At 46.9% G+C, this 19396-nt stretch overlaps 1 protein-coding gene across 2 annotated transcripts; it reads right to left on the reverse strand.

Moving 5' to 3' along the window:
• Positions 1-31: 31 nt before the first annotated feature.
• Positions 32-19018, reverse strand: NCOA5 (nuclear receptor coactivator 5). 2 transcript variants are annotated; one of them, XM_064729854.1, is made up of 10 exons: positions 18830-19018; positions 15795-15981; positions 15195-15302; positions 11227-11293; positions 7463-7822; positions 7123-7214; positions 6877-7003; positions 4718-4917; positions 2441-2764; positions 32-2037 (listed from the first exon to the last, which is right to left on the reverse strand). In XM_064729854.1, the coding sequence occupies exons 2-10, from the start codon at positions 15955-15957 to the stop codon at positions 1382-1384; spliced, it is 2097 nt and encodes a 698-aa protein (XP_064585924.1). In that variant the 5' UTR covers positions 15958-15981; positions 18830-19018; the 3' UTR covers positions 32-1381. The 2 variants fall into 2 exon arrangements, with proteins under 2 accessions (XP_064585924.1, XP_064585925.1); XM_064729855.1 differs by lacking the exons at positions 15195-15302; positions 15795-15981.
• Positions 19019-19396: the final 378 nt, after the last annotated feature.

The following is a 19396-nucleotide window of genomic DNA, read 5'->3' on the forward strand; positions in this document are numbered from 1 at the left end:
GAGTACTCAAGTGACAAAAAATGCAACAAGAAACTTTTCTGACTTTTATTAGAAAGTAATGTCCTCTTGTTAACAGCACAGAGATAAAATAAATGCTACAACACAAACCACCTGGGACAAAGAAAATCCTCTGCTTCAACCCACTGCTTTCTTAGTATCTCACAGTTCCCTGCAGGAAGCCCACAGACTCCAAGAAGGCCATGACAGAAAGGACCGCACAGCTAAGTGATGTTTTGTGTTCTGGTATCAAAGTATGTTCCCAGTAAAAACACGGTGAGGAATCACTGCCTGATACCACTCCAGTGTCCACTGCAGCTACCACACCAAAGTGTTGAGAAAACGTTTAAAATTATGGTATTAACATCTTTAAAATTATGGTATTAACCTCTCCTCCTCAGATGGATCAAACATCCATCAACAGCAAGAGGTCTGATAGAGCAGCACTGCCCCCAACACCTGGTGACAGGTATTCCCAGGGAGAGCCAGCAGCACATCAGTTTGGCTGCAGCTAAGCTACACTAACAACGGTGCCAAAGACTGTAAGAAAAGGAAATTTACACACCAAATTTACCAGGTTGATCTTAACACTGATTACTCACGGTAGGAAAATTGACAGACCGTTTGAAATCTCTGCCTTGGCTGGAAGTTCTTGTGTTGCAGATGTGTGCTCAGCCCACAGCTGCCAGTCTCTGAGTGGTCAGGATCACCGGCCTCTCTGCCTGGATAGGGCAGGCAGCTGCAGACAGACTGCACAGTCCTGGTTACTGAGCAGTGGTCAGGCATGTGCTTCATGATTTTGGCTGCCAGCACTATCACTGGACTTTCCAAATGGCTTATATGCTATTAAAAGGAAAAAAAAAAAAAAGGAAAAAAAAAAAAAGGAAAAAAAAAGAAATCCAAAGAAAAACAGTGCCCATTCCACACTGGTGGGTGTCCAAGGCCCGTCAGTTTGCTGCTCTGTTCAGTCCCCTAAGTCATCAAAACTGATGATCCAAAACTACACTGAGACCAATCAGTGAGCCCAGACTGCACCCCAATGGGAAGGTGCACCAGGTGCTGGGAGTAAGGAAAATGCAGCAGGACTGCGTCAGCTGCGTCATCTTCTGGGATGGGACAAGACAACCAACGATCCAACACAGTTCAGCACATCGTGCCTTGGAGAAAACTGAGCATTCTGCTCCAAACATTGCTAACCAGACCAAGGAGAGGGAGGGCAGCGCCAGCAACCGTTGGCAGCAATGCTGCAGGGGGTATGCTCTCGCCAGAGTGGAGAGGACATGCATGTCCAGGGCATCTGTCCCTGGGCAAGGATGGGAGAATTCTTTAACAGCTATAAGTATGGAATGGCAAAGGGAAGGGGAATGGGTCCAACAGCTCAGCTCTAATAGTGTCGCTGGTAGGCACCCATCGGTTGCTGGGCTGAGGAGCCCGCTCGCCCCTGGGCCACAGTTTGGCTCACAAGGTGGGAGAGTGCAGGACCACTCTGGATAAGGGTGTCCAAGGCTTTCTGTACACTGGGGTTGTCAAAGTTGATACCAGAAGACACCGGCCTTTGGGCGGGCACACTGCCAGGCGCAGGGAGGCGCGTTTGGTGCTGACCATAGAGCGGCTGCGGCTGTGGAGGAGCTCCGGGCCTCGGACCTGCGTTTCTCGAAGGGCCTGGGAGAGCAGGAATCTGCGTGTTTGGAGTCTGCAATCTCTGCTGAGCCTGATTTAAATTTCCAGCATTCATCTGTGCTGGCCGGGGCTGCCCGCCAGGCAGGTTAGCAAAGTTCTGGTTGGGAGTGGTGGCCGAAGAGCCCGCGGAGGCCGCAGGGCCGCTGTTGGCCACAGCAGCTGCTGCTGCCGCCGCCCCGCTGTTGAAGAGACTGAGGATTTTTGCTTGAAGCTCCTGCTGAGGAGTAGAAGAGGACACTGGAACAGAAGGAGTAGAGACCAGAGGCTGTGAACTCTGATGAGCCTGAGAACTTGGAAGGTTGGACTGACTACCCAGTGATGATCCTGAAGGTGGCCCCAAAGGTTGTCTTGACATGGGTGCTGGGAAAGAAAGGAAAGGTGGTTAAAGCTCTGCAAATGCCCTTGAAGAGACATGAAAACTAATGAAACAGCTACCAAAGACATGGCATCAGTGAACATCCACCCTCAGATCACAGCTGCACAGCTCTGGGAACCCAAACCACTCCAGAGAACTGAGCGTAGCAGCCCAACCCGTTATGGCAGTCCTGCTGTTGCCCTAAGAGAATCCAGCATAAAAGATCTTCCACATGAATACTCTGAATTGTCTCATGGCACGCAACAACACATCCATCTCAATAAAATCAGGTACTACATGAGGACATTATTCTCCCAAATTCCTCTGCAGTCCCAGGACTCTTTTCCTGTCCCAGACCTGAGGACCACAAACCACACAGTAAAGTCTGTCTGGAGCTGTGGGACTTACCCTGCAGAGGCTCAGTGCTGCCCCGCAGCAAGCGTTCCTTCCTGTCTCTCAGGTAATCAATGACTTTATCTATCTCCTCAGCAGTCACATAGCGATTGTCTGCCAGCAGGTTCAGGAGAGTCTGGATCCTGGGAGAGTGACCTCCTCTGACACCCTCCTCCATGGGGGGTGGGCGCTCCCTCTCCTGCAGAATGGCTTCATCTGCCATCTTGGCAGCCTGCCGGGCGATCTCCTCCCGCTCCTTCTCCCGGGACTCCGTCTTGTAGCGCTCGTAATTCCTTGCCACCAGCACCATGGCATCGGCCTGGGGCATGTTGCGGTGCTCTGCACAAAGGGAGAAATGCTCTGAGTGACCCAAAGTGACCCCGATGGAGGTGCTGTTCCTCCTGCCTGCCAGCACAGCCCAGTCAGCAGCAGGCAGCGCTCAGGGAGTGTGAGTGCAGACTTGGGAACTTCCCAGGCACACAGGAACAATTACATTTTCAAAGCCAACACAAGGCCCACGGCTATCAGCCAACAAGGCCAGCCTTTCCTTCCACAGCTGAGGGCACAGCCCAGAAATGTCTTTCTTATTTCTCACCAGTTAAAAGGAAAGCAGCTCCCTCTACCTCTCACATAAATCCTCAGTTCTCCAAGATGAGATGGTCCCAGTCATTTTACTGCTAAAGCCTGGGACAGATCCAAAACTTGCCCTCTGAAGGCTGTGTGCTTCCCAGAGGAGGACAGCCACGGGAATAGGTTTGTTTCTGTGCTGCCAGTGCCTTAACATCTCATGTGCACATGCAGCTGGGGAGGGTGCAGCACTGGCTCAGTGTTACATGGCCGCTCACATTCACCACTCTTGAAGCAACAAGCAGCAATCAAATTCTTCTGTAATAAAATGAGTAATGGGCAATTTCATTGGTGGGTTTTGAGGTCATTATTTTGAACTCCCAAAGCACACACATGAACAGTCACCTGAACACAGATTTAAATTGGGAGACCAAAAGAGCCTTTACCCTCCCAAAAGCGCCCAAAAGTCTGGGCAGGGTCCTTTTAACACCTGCAGAGCATCAAATCCTGCAAGCCTTTTCCTCCTAACAGAAACTTGGGTTCATTTGAACATTAGGCTTTGCACAAACTGTGAAAGAGTTCCCTGAAACAAACATGCATGCAAAGGTGGCCAGGAGCAGTTGAAGTGACCATATCTAATCTCTGGAATGAGCTCTGGATGAGCTAATGACTGCGGTTCCCATCACATCTGATAAACCAGCAGATCCAGAGAAGAAAAGAAGCTTTGGCCTCCTTCCAAAGGTTTAACAGGTGTTAAACCAAAGAAGTTGAGAATTAAAACCAAGGGTAGTGGGAAGCTCAGTGACAGTGTGTGTGAGCTGTGTGTCTGCAGGAAATGAGGGAGCTCTCCTATCACATCTGCATCTGATGTTAAAAGAAACCGGGTTTCTCCAGCCAGTGAGCACACACCAAGCACTGACTGTGCACTCAGAGGTTTCCTCTCCCAGATGAACTCACAGAACATTACTTGGGAACACAGTAAGGGAGAAATAACCTTTGAAAGCTCAGTGGTCAAACCAGTCACCTGTGTTGTCGGATTACATGAACATTACATGTTGCTATGATCAGAGCAACAGCTCTTTTCCCCAGTCATATTTTGACGAGGCATTTTTAGTACTTACACCCACCCTCATGCAACAACCAAGTCACACCTTGTGATGGAAAGTGATGTGACAAGTGTAAAGGTGCTAAGAAGGTGGAGCCTGTATACCCAAACATTTTGTAGATCTATCTTTTCATAACACTTTGTAGTTTTATCTTTTCATAACTCTTCCCAGTTTCATTATCAAATCTCTACCATTACCAAATCCTTATTAAATCACATTTGATTTTAAAATCTGTCCTTTAATTTGGCACATTCCCAACAAGCTCTTTCTGAGAGCAACAAGTGGTAGAGTGAGGTTGGGCTGGTATTACTCAGAGATGCCCCAGAGCAGTGCAGCTCTGAGGTCCATGACTTGCCCTAACACTGCAAAGGCTGGCAGTGTTAGGAGCCAAGAACACAGATGAGATTCCCTCTTGGCAGGAATTAGACACTCCTTTTGACAAGGGGCAAGCAGAGTATTACAGAAGCTTTTAAATAATGATATTCACACTTATGACATGGTGCCAAGTCATTTATAACTCCTTATGTGACAGCAAAGATGAACTTTGTTCTGTGTGGTTCTGCCTGAAAGAAAAGTTCAGAGTGACCACACAATTCCCAGCCTACTGAGACCTTAGTACCTTGTGGGGTGCCAAACATGATGTTAACAGTGCAAGAACGGTGAACTTGATGCTGCTGGGTGATGACAATGGCGAAAGGAGACCCTCCCCTGCTCACATCATCCAGGGCTTGTGTCAGTGACATCTCTGTGTTGAGGAAGATCAGGTCCACCACCATGCCCAGGTCCCGCACCTTCCGCCCCACGGACTCTGCGTACTCCCTGCCACAAAGCGAAGCAGCAGTTTAACAAATCAGTCACACACAGAACAGAAACCTTGGCACTGCACCCTCTCCACCATCCCAGATTCGCTTTTCTGATTACTTGCCCAGCTTCATGACGTTTACCAGGACAGTACTAAAGCAATCCCATTATGGCAATATAAAAGCCCTTATTCTGATCTGAATCAGTCATTTCAGTTCAACCAAAATAAATTACAAATCAAGCCTTAGCTGAGCTGAGAAACAGAGTGTTTGCAAAGGGATTTCCACTATTACAAATTTGTTTACACATAAATGTGTTTCAACTGAATTCATCAGGGGAAGGAATTTCCGCCAGCAGAGGTCCAAGGGGTGCAGAGCAGAGGAGCCAATGTACAGAACTCATTTATTGCTGCTCTGTTCAGTATCTCAACTGTTCACACGTGCCTCATTCCTTACTGGTCTGCTCTTTTCTACTAGCTGCTTTCTGCTCTAACCCACTGCCAAAACAGCATCTCTGGATCCACTGCTCCTGTGTACCCTGTCCTACAGACTTCCCCATCCAAGCACAAAACACAGCTGACAAGGCTGAGTTTGAACTGCCAAGGGTTTTTATTTTTAAGCTTACTATACTTAGAACCAAACCTGCAATACTGACTGCACAGAAGTCTGACAAATTCAGTCTGTGTGCACCTACACCTCAAGAAAGAGGGTAATTTTATTGTCTTTGGAGGTGAAGTCTGTAATGGTGATTAAAACAGTCTCCCCTTCAACCATCTTTTTAAGAGCTTTGAAGTCACACGGTTGTATCTAAGGCATTCAGGAGTCACCTTTCAACAGGTTTATAGCAGGTGACATCAGTGCTTCAATAACAGGCTCCAGCTCTTAAGGTTTGTAGCTATCACAGACCAAAATGATTCTTGGGATACTAAGCTGATTCTTTGGCACAAAAAGAAAATATTCTTGGGTCAAGCAGAATAACTTGTGGTCTATTAGAATATTTTCCAAAGAATTTCAGCCACCAGGGGATAAAGGATCTAAAATTTCCTCTCCAGATTTGTTCCAATAGGTAATCAACTCCACCAGAAGTTTATTTCTAGTTTCACTGCTTCTCCTGTTTCCATTTCCTGCTCCATTTTCTACCAGCAGATGAGGCAAGCTCCAGCTGTCTCTTTCTGCCCCACATGTACAGCAAAGTTAAAGAAAAGCAACTCTTGATTTTTTCTCTGAAGGGTAAAGGAGACAGAGCTTTAACTTTCCCCCAACAAACATTTTCCTCAGATTACAAGTTAGATCTGTGATTTATTTACATATTTACTATTCTTTAATATATTTAATTGTAAAGATACAGATATCAGACTGGTGACATTGTTAAAACCCTCTACTACTGTGCCAGGTATACCTCCTGTTTCCAACAGAGTGCCTGCCCTGTGAACTCAGTCAGTGCTCAGCCAGCCATAGGAGATCACCCTGGTTACTAGTTACATCTGCTTTTGATACTCTCCCTGACAGCAGTGATTTTGTACTTCTTGCACGTTGGACTAATGGCAATGACTGGTACCTGCCCTAGAAACCAATCCAGCAGGAGCTCTGAACTAACACCCCCAATCCACGCCGACCCCTGCTCTGTACTGTCACCTGGCTGGCACATATTCCTAAGTTCCATATCATGCTACCCATGAAAGCAAGTACAGGCCCCTACAGCCTGTTGAAATGGTAGGCTTCTATGGAGAGTAGGTATAAAAGTATCAGGAGAAGGTATAGCAACAGATTACAAGGGGGAAATACAAGCAAAGCACAAGATACGTTTCCTCATCTCATCAACATATATTCCCAGAAGAAAAACGGGAGCTGTAGCTTCCCGGCGGCTCTAAACCCACGCTCCTCAAGAGCAGCCAGTAAGATAAACAGCCTCAGGGCAGGACTAAGTTTAAATCCATTCTCTTCTACCATGCAATGATAAAACTGATTATTTTCTTACTTTGTCTGTTTATTCACCACTATCACGGAACAATCCACGGGTCTCTCTGCATCAAACCGTCTCTTGATTTCCTCATAGTACTGACGGTACAGCTCCTCCCGGCGCCGCTCCTCGCGCTTCAGGCGGTCTGAAACGAGCCACAGAACGAGTGCCACCCTTCAGACCTGCTCAGAGGGGCACACAGCACCACAACCATGGCACTGTGGCACCATGGCACCCTCCCTGTGAAGTGGTGCAGGTACTCACCCTCTGGCTCCTTGTAGCGGTCGTAGTAGGAGTCGTCCTTGCGCCGGTAGTAGTCGTCAAGGCGCAGGTAACGGTCGTAAGATTCGTCTCGTCTGCAACATTCAGAAGCAGCAATGGTTTCCTGCAGCACCATCTCAGGCAGTGACTTTGGGCAAAGCATCACACCCAGACCTCCCCCAGGTTTAATTTCTGAGGTACCCATCTGCTCCTGACAAGACACAGAGCAGCACCCAACTGTCCCCAGCCAAGGGTGATTTCCTTAAACACCTGACATCAAACAATTGTGTCAGAAATGCCATTAAAATATTACTTTGGCAAATAGGATCTTGGGAGAGTTTACCTGTACAGAGGGTCCCGAGGGTCTCTCATATCCCGCGGATCCCTCATATCTCGTGCATTTCTCATATCCCGTGGATCCCTGTATCGATCATACAGCGGCTCCCGTGGGTCACGAAGATCTCTAACATCACGTGGGTCCCTCAAGTCCCTGGGATCCCTCAAGTCCCGTGGGTCTCGCAGGTCCCGTGGGTCCCTGTGGTCTCGGGCATCCCGCATGTCTCTGCCTCGCATGTCTCGGGCGTCTCTCGCATCTCGCCCGTTCCTGCCATCCCTGCCATCCCTGGGGTCTCTCCGTGGGCTCCCCCGCAGAGGGGAGCGGTCACGCCTGGCATCTCGGCCATCCCCGTAGGCATATTGCTCTCTGAGGAAAACACCAGGGAAATTCCATTAGCCTGCTAACAACAGGGGAACAGCTACCCTTACATCTCTTACCTGAGGTGCCAAAGTCATCTTTCACAGCAGCTGAATCCTCCCTCTCACCCCACAACAACAAACATTGACCAAAAGTCATATTTTTGAAGCAGTCTGGAGAAGGCTCTTAATTTTAATATTCAGCATGGCCAAACAAGACCCAGAAAGCTCCTTAATGGAGCACTAAGTGTAGAGCACCTGTGGATGAAGTGAACGGGCACTTCAGAAACCACCATTTTAAGGCCTCTGACCTCCAACATTAGCCATAGATGATCTATCAATCATGTTTGGCAAATTCCTTGAGAATTTAAGGTGATGCAGGCTAATACCCACATATATGCAACAGCCAGGAGCGTTCAAGGGATCCATTAAGTTCGCTCATCAATGACAGCAGAAAACTTGAAGTAATGTTATTGGCATGTGATTGAAAAAGGAGCAGCTTGTGAGGAAAGACATTGCAGGTTCCATGTTGCAGTTGGGTTTGTGCTGCTGACAGAAAGCAAAGACAGCTATGGCCTTCTCCTGGATTTGAGGGATAGTTTCTGTAGAAAGCCAGCCTTATGTTTATAATGCCCTGGTTAAGAGGGTACTAAACCCAACCAGCACTGTATCCTCAGTGGCAACAAATGGTTTCTCTGTTGGATCTGAATGATCCATCTCATTCAGACTTTATACTGCAGTCTTCAGAGGCAAGGAAGAATAATGTTCCAGTCTTCATCTTTTCCCAAAGCAGTAGGATTTTTTCCAGGTTGTATTCTGATTTCCAGAGGCTATAACTTCACTGTAGTCAAATCAAAGCATGAAAAAAAATCTTGCAGAGAAACTACGGAGCTTGATGTGTTCAGACTGTTTTTTCCCCAAAATAGTAACAACCATCGGAAAAAAACCCCAGCTTTTGAATCTTTTTATTTCCCATACTTGACATGACTTTTACAGTCCTCAAACAGCCTAATCTAGTTTATGAAAGATAAGCAGAATCTACGTCTGCATCCACTGCAGTGCAGTCACATAGAGATCACCTGGAGAGAACAAGTCAGATGAGCCAAGCTTGGTGTCAGGCAGAGTGACAGGAATGAGATGGAAGAGCAGACTGTGCATGGATTTTGGTGTCAGACACCCAGCTGTGCTGGGAACACATAAGAGCACTGGCATTCTCTGTTTGCATGTCAGATACAAAGCAGATTTTGGGACAAATTAGAGATGCCAACAAGAGAACACATAGCCTCCTCCTCTAAGTGACATAATGAATTTGCAGACAGCCAGGTGTAAACTCCTTCAGCTTCTTGGACATATAAATCCACTTTTTGTTTGTGATCTGCACTGAAACCACATCCTGTGAGAGACACATCATAGCCCCCTTCCCGCAAAACCTACAATGAATGATGGTGGAAGCTCAGGGGAAACTTCTGACCTGCTTTAATGGATACTGAGTATAACTGATCTTTCCACAGCTGTGAGACCATTTAGCAAAACAACCAGATGCAGGGGAATTGTTTGGCATATGACATTTATTCCAGCTGGAGTGGGGGTGACCAGAACAGGCCACATTTATTATCTGCAGAGACAAATAGATCCAGAATGAACAACGCACAACTGCGACAGAAGTAGAGATGTGGCACAGGTACCCTCAGCTCTTGTGCCCGCATGGCTGCCCTGCTCGAGGGAGACAGCAGCACCAAGGCACAGCTTCCACACCTCAGTCACCATGGTCTGGCTCCTGCAGCATCAGCACCACTGCCTGCATCTGTTTGGGACTCAGCCCTGCTGGCCCAGCACCGCTGTGTGTGGTGCAGCGTGGGGCTCTGCAGCACTGGCAGTGAGAGCTGCTGCTCCCAGGCCACAGTGTGGTTCAGAGTTCATCAATCACAGCCATGCCCAGGACTTGTGACTGTGACCCCACTGCCACCTGTGCATGCCCACAGTGCTGCTTGGGACCTGGTGCTAACCACATGTGATGGCCATGGTGTATGCAGTGCCAGCTGAAATCCAGTGCATGTCACAGTGGCACCAAAAGCTCTGGCTGCTCTCCAGTCATGTCCAGTGCTCCTCAGTACTGCAGCACAGGCACCTGCTCTTGCACAGATGCAGGATGACATAGATTGCAATGCCCATGGCATCAGTGCTTGTGTTTGTCCCTGCAGTGCAGTCCAAGGATCAATGCTCATGGTACAGACACCTGCCCCTTTCCCCTGCAGTGCTGCAGCATTGGTGGCACTGAGGCCAAAGCTGTGCCATCAGTGCCTGCTGCTCACATACCCCAGGGTCCTCCCACCAGCACTGAGCACACCCCAGGCCCAAGACTTGCTGCATCTGCCACAGGAATCCCAGCACTTCTTGGGCCTGATGCCCACATGCTGGTCTCTGCAAGCACATTTGGCCCTGTGTAGGGTTAAGTGCAGTGCATAAAAATCCTAGATGGTGCCAAGAATTGCGGCTACTCATTCTCTGCTTTTTTTTTTTTTTGGTGTAGATGTCTTGCTAGTTGCACTTTTCCCTCATTGTTGGTAATGTAACAGTTCAAGCTAGTAAAGCACACTAGACATGGCACCTCAATGACCTTCAAGTTCAACAAGAACCGTGCTTTTTCACGGAAAGCTTTACAGCAGAGGCACACAGGGTGGGTACCTGTACCAAACAACACTGGAATATGCCTTTGTGTGATTCCTAGTGATGCTGTGGAAAGGAAACTGAAGCTGTCTTCCTGTGACAGGCCAATCCATATCTTTTCCCCTTGCCTGTGGCTGCCTACTCAGAGGAGGCGAAAGAGGTGAACGTGCTGTGCCCACTGCAGGGTGGGCTGCCAGGAGAAGCTGGAGAGTACAATGGTGACTGCAGGGGGGGCTGGCTCCAGGCTCTGATAACACAACCACATGGGCAGACAGGACCATGCAAGAGATATTTGTTCTGTCTTGTGTTTAGCTCAAGAGCTCTTTTCCAGTCTCATGACAGCATTGGAAGCTTTCAACATCAGAAGAGGCAAGATCCCAAGATCCTCTGCAATAGGAATGCTGCAGCCCCTTGGCATTCTCTAGATATGTCTTGGCTTCTCTGATCCTTGGAGGCAGGAGCAAACATCAAGTGTATTCTTCCACTCAAGTTTCTTACAGCCTGTGCTGCAAAACTGAATGCTGGGCTGTAGTACTGGCAGCAGACACAAGGTTTCCCTCGTGCCTCCCAAGATGCCCAAGCCTAAAGGGTTCTCAGAGGTGGAGCAGACACTTTCCTGCTGGAGCATCACTGTTTGACTGGGGAGGTGGCAGTAGGGAAGAGACACAGACATTTAGCACAGGCCGCTGGGCTCATGCCCCAAAGGCCTGAATTCCTACTATAACTCACTGCTTCCAGGTACTTTACCTTCGTGTGGGACTGGACCTTGATGAAGCCTTATTCATATTTCTTCTTTCCACTGCTTTATTAATATCTGTAAAGAATAATCAACCCATCTGTTCAATGCTATGAAACAAAACAAAGATCATCAGCACAATTCAAATGAAAGCAACTTAAGCTCAACAACATCCAGATGGTGCAAGGAAATCCATTCAGCAGAGAGACATTGTCACTTTGACAATTTTTTATTAAGTTTAGATAGTACAACATAATGCAAATTTCATGGATTTCTTTGACTTCAAAATAGGGTGGACAGCTTGGGTGAAGTTTTAACCCTGCATGTTCAGGCCTACATCCAGACTCTTCCTTCCATAAGAGAACCTCTTTCTTCTGCAGTCTATGAGCGAGCAGAAAGCAACTCATGGACTCTAGGAGAAAAAGCAGAGTCTGAAAACCTCCGAGAAAGGAATGATGGCCAGCACAGTCTTAAGTTCACAGCCAGTCCTGTTCAACGGAGCATGCTGATACCCTTGCTGGAAACAAGCCAAGGGTTCTCAAAGGGGACGTGCAACTGCCTTCCAAGAGACTGCTGCAGTGTTAATGTGCACAGCCCCCACCACTGAGACACGGATCCAGAGCCTGGAACATGGCTCCTTATGAAGTCAACATGGTGCATCCAAAACACCATTGTTAATGTGATGCAGACTAAGGCAACAGATCAGAAATTTGAAAACTGGTTGGCTTCTGAGCATCTCTGTGAAAAACACCATGAAGGGAAACACAAAGAAGGAAGAGAGCTGAAGAAACAGAAGCTTGTCCTCAACCCACAAAAGTGAAGTTGCCCAGAACTGGCAGGGACCCACACTGTTCTCAAAGCCTCCAGTGACAGCTGACTGGAGATGAAATAATGCACTGGAGGAGGGCAAAAGCAAACAGCAACATGACTTTGGACATTTCACTGAGAACCTTTTAAGGAAAGGAACCCAAATCTAGGCCCTATTTGCTCCCCCAGAATCTATCAACAATTATCATTTCTGATGAGTTATTTGCACGAACCACTTTCAAAGCTCTTGCATGAGAATATAAACAGGCCGTGATGTCTTTAGGCAGACTTGGTCTTAATATCTTCTGTAACATCCTAAACTACCCTTCATTATTTTCAAGATTAAAACTGTTATTAAGGGATCAGGTCTAATTTTTGTTCTTGATGTCAATGAAGCAGCATGTTGCCTCTCAGGTGGGGCAGAGAAGCAAGTGCAATCTAAACCTTAACTACAACTGCAGCATAACACCACTCACAGGACCCCAAAGCACCTCCCCAGGATCAAACACAGCTGCAGGGTCTACTGTTACAAACTACATCTGAAGGACGTTTATTCTCTAAGTAGTTTTACTACTAAAGATATGAAAACACTATTGTGCATTTGTGGAAACACTTGTATTATGCTACACTGGAGTTAAACTCTCCCAAAACTTTTTACCTTACTGTGTTATTAATGATTGTATTTAATATTCACACTGCATAACTGAGGTAACTGTTTTCCCTGCATTCATTTTTTAGTTGATAATTTTGCCCCTTAAAGTCAAGTGTTATCTTTAAGCAAGACACTAGCTGCTTTCTTTGGTTTAAGATTATTTTTATTTTCTGTTTTAAGATGCCATTGAAGAAACCTATTATGATTTTTACACTTGGTATCATACATTTCTTTCAAATAAAAAAAGGTATTTAGATCTCCACAAAAATATTTTACTAGAAGGAAAAAAAAAAACTTTGACAAGGATCCTTCTCTTGTGCAAAACAAACACATTTAGTAACATTTTATTTAATGCAAACAGCATTTACAAGTTAAGTATTTGAACACTGACAAAACTTCGGGAAAAAAAAGCCCAAATAAAAAGTCTTCTGTCCTGTTGGATTTTGAGATGACAGGGCCACTGTAATCACACAGTGCAACCTTCTGAACAAACACAGGTGACAGGAGTGTCTGGAATCCATCTATCTCAAGGGCAGCAATGGCACTGAACTAGTGCTTATCTTTTAGCAAAACATCCAATTCCAATTTAAAAGTCTTCAGAGCACAGAAACCACCACAGAGCCAATAAATTACTCCAGAAGCCAATTACTCTGCTGTTAGAGAAAAGTCTTTATTCACATTCAAGGCACTGTCACACTTATGCCGACTACACTAAAACTCCCTGATCCCAGGTCTGTCTGTAACACAGAGATCACATCACTCCTTTCTCTTGAGATTTTTGCTTGGGTTTGTTCTTTAATTCTAAACCTCTGTCAGGTTTTTTCAAGGCTTTTCCAATTCAGCATTATCCTTTCTGAACCAGGCATACCAAAACTGAGCACTCTTCCAGCAGCAAAATCCCACAAGTACCAAAACCTCTCTATTTGCACAGCCAAGGACAACCAAAGCACTCTGGCTGGGTGCAGACCTTCCCTGTGAGCTTCACTTAAAGCCCAGGCCTGTCTGCATCCAGGATAGGAAGTCCAGGTCCTTTCACCATCAGTGACTCAGTCTTCTTTATTTCATCCTTTTTTTTAAAACATGCTTTTTTCTCCCAGTCACTTATAAAAGCCCTGTATGGCCAGGACTCAGGGTTTCTAGACCACCACTCAAAGCACTGAGAAATTCCATCATGTTACAACTATTCCATTCTAGATTCACTTGAAATCCATTTAACTCTGCTGTTTTTAACTGTTCTCCTTTCTTATCAAGTCAAGCACCTTACAGCAATCTGTACACTAACACTGCTGCTTCCAGCCCTAGAGCTTGCAGTACCTTAAGAGTAACTAAGACAGGATTTATTCTGATGGACATTAATCAATTGCCTTCTCATCAGTGTCAGGTGAAAGAATCCCTTTGCTCCCAGGCTCTGATGCCAGGCTCATTCCATTTTCCCTGCCTACTGGCTCACCTGCAGCACTCTAGCAGCTCCCTGGAAACTCCCTAGTTTTCCAAGGCTTGTGGAAAAACACCAGTAACAGACTAGGCAGGTCAGTAGTTCACTGAGCCTCACTGACGTTAATTCTTTTGAGAGCTCTAGATTTGGTAGCTGCAGTTTTACCTTTTTGGTTTTGCTACTGAAATGGAAATTACATTAAACAAATCTCCTGCCTCTTCAAAAATGGACAGCAGAAACATTAACTGGTCTTCTCAGTTAAAAATTTTATCATTGCCAGTTAGTTACCCTTAGCTTCTAAAACAGCCAAAGTTGTTCCTATTTAAGTCTCTACACTTGGATAATGCTGGACATCATTTCTTCTCGAATCCTTCAACCCTTCTTGTCTATTTGCCTTCATTTCCATCTTCAGGCTCCTATTTGTTACTGCACATACACCTTCCCACAGGTTACTATTTATTCCTCCTGTCATTCTTTTTTAAGTCACACTGTTTTTCTTCAAATTATCATAGGCTTACTTTGAAAGTAATTTTTGCCTTGCATTTAAAAGATTACTCGTGGATTTCTAACCATTCATGTCCATTTAAGTCTGCTCCCAGCACACTTAGCAGAATTATCCTCATCTTTATGAAAATATCCTTTTTAAAGCACTCAGTATTTATAGCACTGCTTAAAGGCTGGCTCCACTTGTGCAAAAATCCCAGCTAAGTTTACTTAGCCAACCAGCCACTAAGCACTGTGACCAATTCCTTTGAGCATGTCAAGGTGAAGCCCAGTTTTGGTTTACAAATGTTATTAAACTCTGTGCTGGACGTTTCAATGATCACTTGCTGCACAGTTTCTTCTCTGCTCTTAAGGCTAACAGAGCTTTCCAAACACTAACACATAAAAATTCAGGGTAAGACCCAGGCAGCAAGGTGAAGCACACAGCAGGAACTCAGGAGGCGAATAAATTCTGTTTAAATTGATTGAGACTAAGGCCAGACAAGTGTCACACTGTGACCTTTGAGGGGGGCTTTAAAACAACAGCACCCTTTCTCCGGAACGCATGCTGGGGTCAGGAGAGCGAGGAGCAGGTTCCTTACCTAATCTATACCCTTTATAAAGGCGGCCCTTCTCACCGTCCAGAGCGGCCTGGACATCTTCTAGACGGTCATACTGCACGAACCCATAGCCATGGTACATGCTGAGGGCTGCAAGAGTTAACAGCAGGGCAAGACCGGTTACAACCACGCACAGAGCTGACCCACACACACACCGCTAACCCCACCAGCTGTGCTCTACCCAGAAAGCACTCTGCAAGCTTCCTGGGAAAATCTAACCCACCAGGATCAAAGTGCAGAGCTCAAAGACTCTGATCAAGTTCCTTCTGACAAGGCAGTGACCAAAATACAGCCCGTGAAGTGACCAAGATTTGATTAAGAGGCTATGAAAGACTATTGTGACATCACACTGAGACCCTAAAAGCTAAAGCATAGCTGATATATTTGCATTATGTTTGAGCTGTACTGAAGGATTCACTTTTCCAGACAAAATGCAGGCAGAGAAAGTTATCATTAAAAGGTCACTATTTAGGAACAACATTGGTCACTCCTCTCATCATCACCAAATAGCATTTGACAAGCATGAAGCAATATTTCTCCCTGAAATCCCTGCCACAAAAAGGCATAAGATAATATACTAACCCCTGATTTTGCCATATTTTGAAAATATCTCTTCCATTTCTTCACGAGTCATGTGGTCTGTGGGCAAATTGCCGACAAAAAGTCTTCTCTCTAAATCCTGAGGATTGGTGCTGTTAGTGAAGTCGCTCTGTTTGATGCTATTGCTCTTGCGTCCTCGAGCCATTTTGCTTTCGTTCCAAATCCAACTCTTCACAAAAAAAAAAAATGGCCATGCATATAATTTCAATCCATGACATTAAAATTAAACTGGAACAAGATTAAACTTAACAGCTTTGCAGACTAGAAGCCAACTGGGTCTGCTTGACGCAAACTTCACTCCAGAGAAATCTTAATACGAGGGACACAGAGGTCAGGCAAAAACACTCACTGCAGCAGTCTGGTTGAGCTTTTCTGAAATACTGAAAGGTAGCAAACCTAATTATTTTGCAGATAGGTTTTAATGGTTTGACTCCAAACTAAGATACAAATAAAACTAATTTTCCACTAAAACTCCTTAACTTTAAGCTTTTCAACATGCCCACTGTTGTCACATCTAGTTCTTCAATCCACTGATAAGAAATATTGAAATTTATGCAATATTTTAATAAGCTGAAATGAAACACTCATTGCAACATTGCATAACAGCACCCAAATATTCCAGTAGGGCTTGGAATGAGGCATCAGGAAATAGTGCTGAAATACTCCTAAGTGACCACATCTGGGTCACTTCACTACATGTGAAATCTCAGCTTTCCAATCGCAGAAAGCACAGGTCCTTATCTGCACCTCTGTTAGACAGCACAGCCTTGTCCCCAAGGAAATGTCAGCTCCCACAGCAGGCGGGTCCAGAGCTGGGAATTCACCACCCCCAGGTAAATGCTGCACCTTCCTCACCTCCCCCATGCAGAAAAAGCACATTCCCTTAGCCCACACCCCTGCACACAGCTGGAGCAGTCAGCAACATTCACGGCACAAACTCACCCAAACAAATCATAAAAACCACCCCAGCAAAAAAAATAATAACATAACAAACACTGCCATGGCTAACAAAAAACACCATCCCCAATACTCAGATTTTCTGGTTTAAAATTCACCATTAGATAAAGCTCAAAGAAATTAATAACACTGAAACTTTCAAGGTGAACTTAGAAGTTTGAAAATTATTTAATAAAGTTGTTCTACTTCCTAAACATTCACCTACAGGAATGCAGGATGGGATTTTCTGTTTGTAACATGCAAGAAGCTTGGAAAAAGAAAGATGATGAAATTAAGTGTATCAACAGAAACTTCTCTTTTTAATCATGCAATGCCTACAAGCAAGATACTCCCTAACAGTACCCTGGAGTAAATGCAATTTAAAAGATATCTGTAAATAAATAAATGTCAAAATAGATGACTCTATATGCATATTTTTGCAACACTTAACTAGCATGAAAAATACATCTACTCCAGATCTTAGACATAAAATTTATTTATTTGTCCTTTAAAAATCAATAACTTCACATTTGTATAACTCTTACCCCTTTTTAGGAAACTACAGATATGGGGGGCAGAAAACACTTCCCTGTCTAATCAACTTTTTAAAATTAACTGCCAGAACCAGGGTGAGGAAAACAAAATTCAACACCCAAACCAAAATCCAACAAAATTAATCTCCTCTATCATATTTGCCCAATCCCCCTCAAGTTTGTCCACACACATACACAGAGTTTTATCTTCCCCATGAGAAGTACCAAATCCCATTTTTTTTTTTTTTTTTTTACACAAAAGTACTGGACTTCTATTCCACTACTGCAGCTCAAGTTCTCATCAGCTGAGGGTAGAGAAGCTTTCAAAATTCCCTCAAAATGAATAAGAGGCAATAAAACATGGAAGGCACCATCAAGCCCAAGTTCCCACTCAGAGCAGGATGCAGCGCACAGGCACACACAGCAAACTCGTGTCAAACAGGCCTGTAGCTGCTGGCAGATCTCGCTTTCAGGATAAAAAGCTGTAAGAAATTCCCTTTCGTGTTCTTTAGGGCTGGGGATAGCAGGGGGTGTCTAAGGAAGAGGCTGCAAGAACTTTCCACGTTAAGAAAAACAGAGAGCTATTTTCCCACTTCAAAACAATCAGTAAATCAGAACTCTCATCTAAGGTAATTCACTGCCTCTTATAATTTTCCACACGGCAGATTACATAATTAAGGACCATTCAGTGATCATAAGACCAGAATAAATGAATGTTGTCCCACCTCTGGGCACGCTAGATCAGGTGAACAGCTAATTCCCACATTAAGTCTTGTACCAAATCAGCCAGAAAGGCACCGGGACAGTTTAAAGGTGCCAATTCCCCGCGCAGTGACTGTGGGTCCTACCACAGGACAGCCCACGGCACCTCACGAGCCAACAAATCCTGGAAATCAATTAAAGCCACGTCTCTCTAAAAACCTTATATTTAAAACCAGAGTTGTTTATTAATGGCGCTACAGCTCCAAGGAAGCAAGACTGCTGGAGCAGGATGTTGCAACTCATTTGCCACAAGCGAAACACGACACGAGTCCCCGTGAAGTTCGGGGGCAAAGCAGAAACAGCGGGCGCGGGAGCTCCCCTCGGGGCAGCCCCGCGCTCCCCAAAGGGCCCTCGGGGGCACCGCCCGTCCCGGCCCCCCGCACCTGGGCACACGCGGTGCCGGCCCTCACGGTACCCGGGGAGCGCCCCCGCCCTCCTCCCGCCGCCCCGCCCCGCTCAGCGCGGGCCCGCCGCAGCTCCCGGGCCAGCGGGGAGGGACCCCCGGCCGGGAGCTTCACCCGTGCTTCCCCTCCCTCCGTCCGGGCCTGGACGCTGCCAGCGCCGCTCAACCCGCGCATCGGCTCTCCGGGGGTGCGGAGCAGCCCCATCGAATCCCGGCGATCCCGCGCTGCCCGGACGCGAGGCGGAGGCGCGGCCCGCCCGCAGGCCGCGAGGCACGCCCGGCCCGGCCTCAGCCGAGAGCGAGCGGGCTCTCTGCGGGGCTCGCTGCCGTAAGCCTGTCGCACAGGCGCTCCGCGTACCGCAGTCTCGGACCCGCACACTCACCGCCGCTCCCGGCCCGGACCCGGTGCCCCGTCAGGCCGCCGCCGCCAGGACAAAGGCGCCACCCGCCACTACCGCACGGCGCCGTCGCAAAGAGGAGGAGGGGGAAGCACGGTCGCTATGGCGACGTAGCGCATTTTACGGCGCGGCAGCGTACTGCCATGCCTGCCGAGGCACAGGGCACTTGCCCCGGCTCCCGGCGTGTCCCGCGGTGCGGCGCCGCAAGGCAGGCCGGGAGTTGTAGTGCCGAGGAGGCCAGGCGGGGCGGCCGCTGGGTGGCGTTATCGGACCTCGCGCGGGGGAGGCGGCGGACTCAGCATCGGACAGGGACAGGGACCGGGATCAGACTGGGACAGAGACCGGGATCGGGATGAGACTGGGACAGGGACAGAGATCAGACTGGGACAGGGATCTGGATTAGACAGGGACAGGGATTGGGATCAGACTGGGACAGGGGATCAGGGTCAGACTGGGACGAGGAGCGGGATCGGGGTCAGACTGTGACAGGGACCGGGATCAGGATCAGGATCAGGATCAGGATCAGACTGGAACAAGGAGTGGGATCGGGAT

Source organism: Zonotrichia leucophrys, chromosome 20 (genome assembly GCF_028769735.1).
Source record: "Zonotrichia leucophrys gambelii isolate GWCS_2022_RI chromosome 20, RI_Zleu_2.0, whole genome shotgun sequence".
Lineage (NCBI taxonomy): Eukaryota > Metazoa > Chordata > Aves > Passeriformes > Passerellidae > Zonotrichia > Zonotrichia leucophrys.

Excerpts from the sequence above, each read along its gene's own strand:
- NCOA5 (XM_064729854.1), bottom strand. The coding sequence starts at position 15,957 with ATGGCTCGAGGACGCAAGAGCAATAGCATCAAACAGAGCGACTTCACT. Across the intron at positions 15,303-15,794 it reads AAAATATGGCAAAATCAGGG|CCCTCAGCATGTACCATGGC; the intron begins GTTAGTATATTA and ends TAACTCTTGCAG. Across the intron at positions 7,215-7,462 it reads CCTCGGGACCCTCTGTACAG|ACGAGACGAATCTTACGACC; the intron begins GTAAACTCTCCC and ends TGAATGTTGCAG.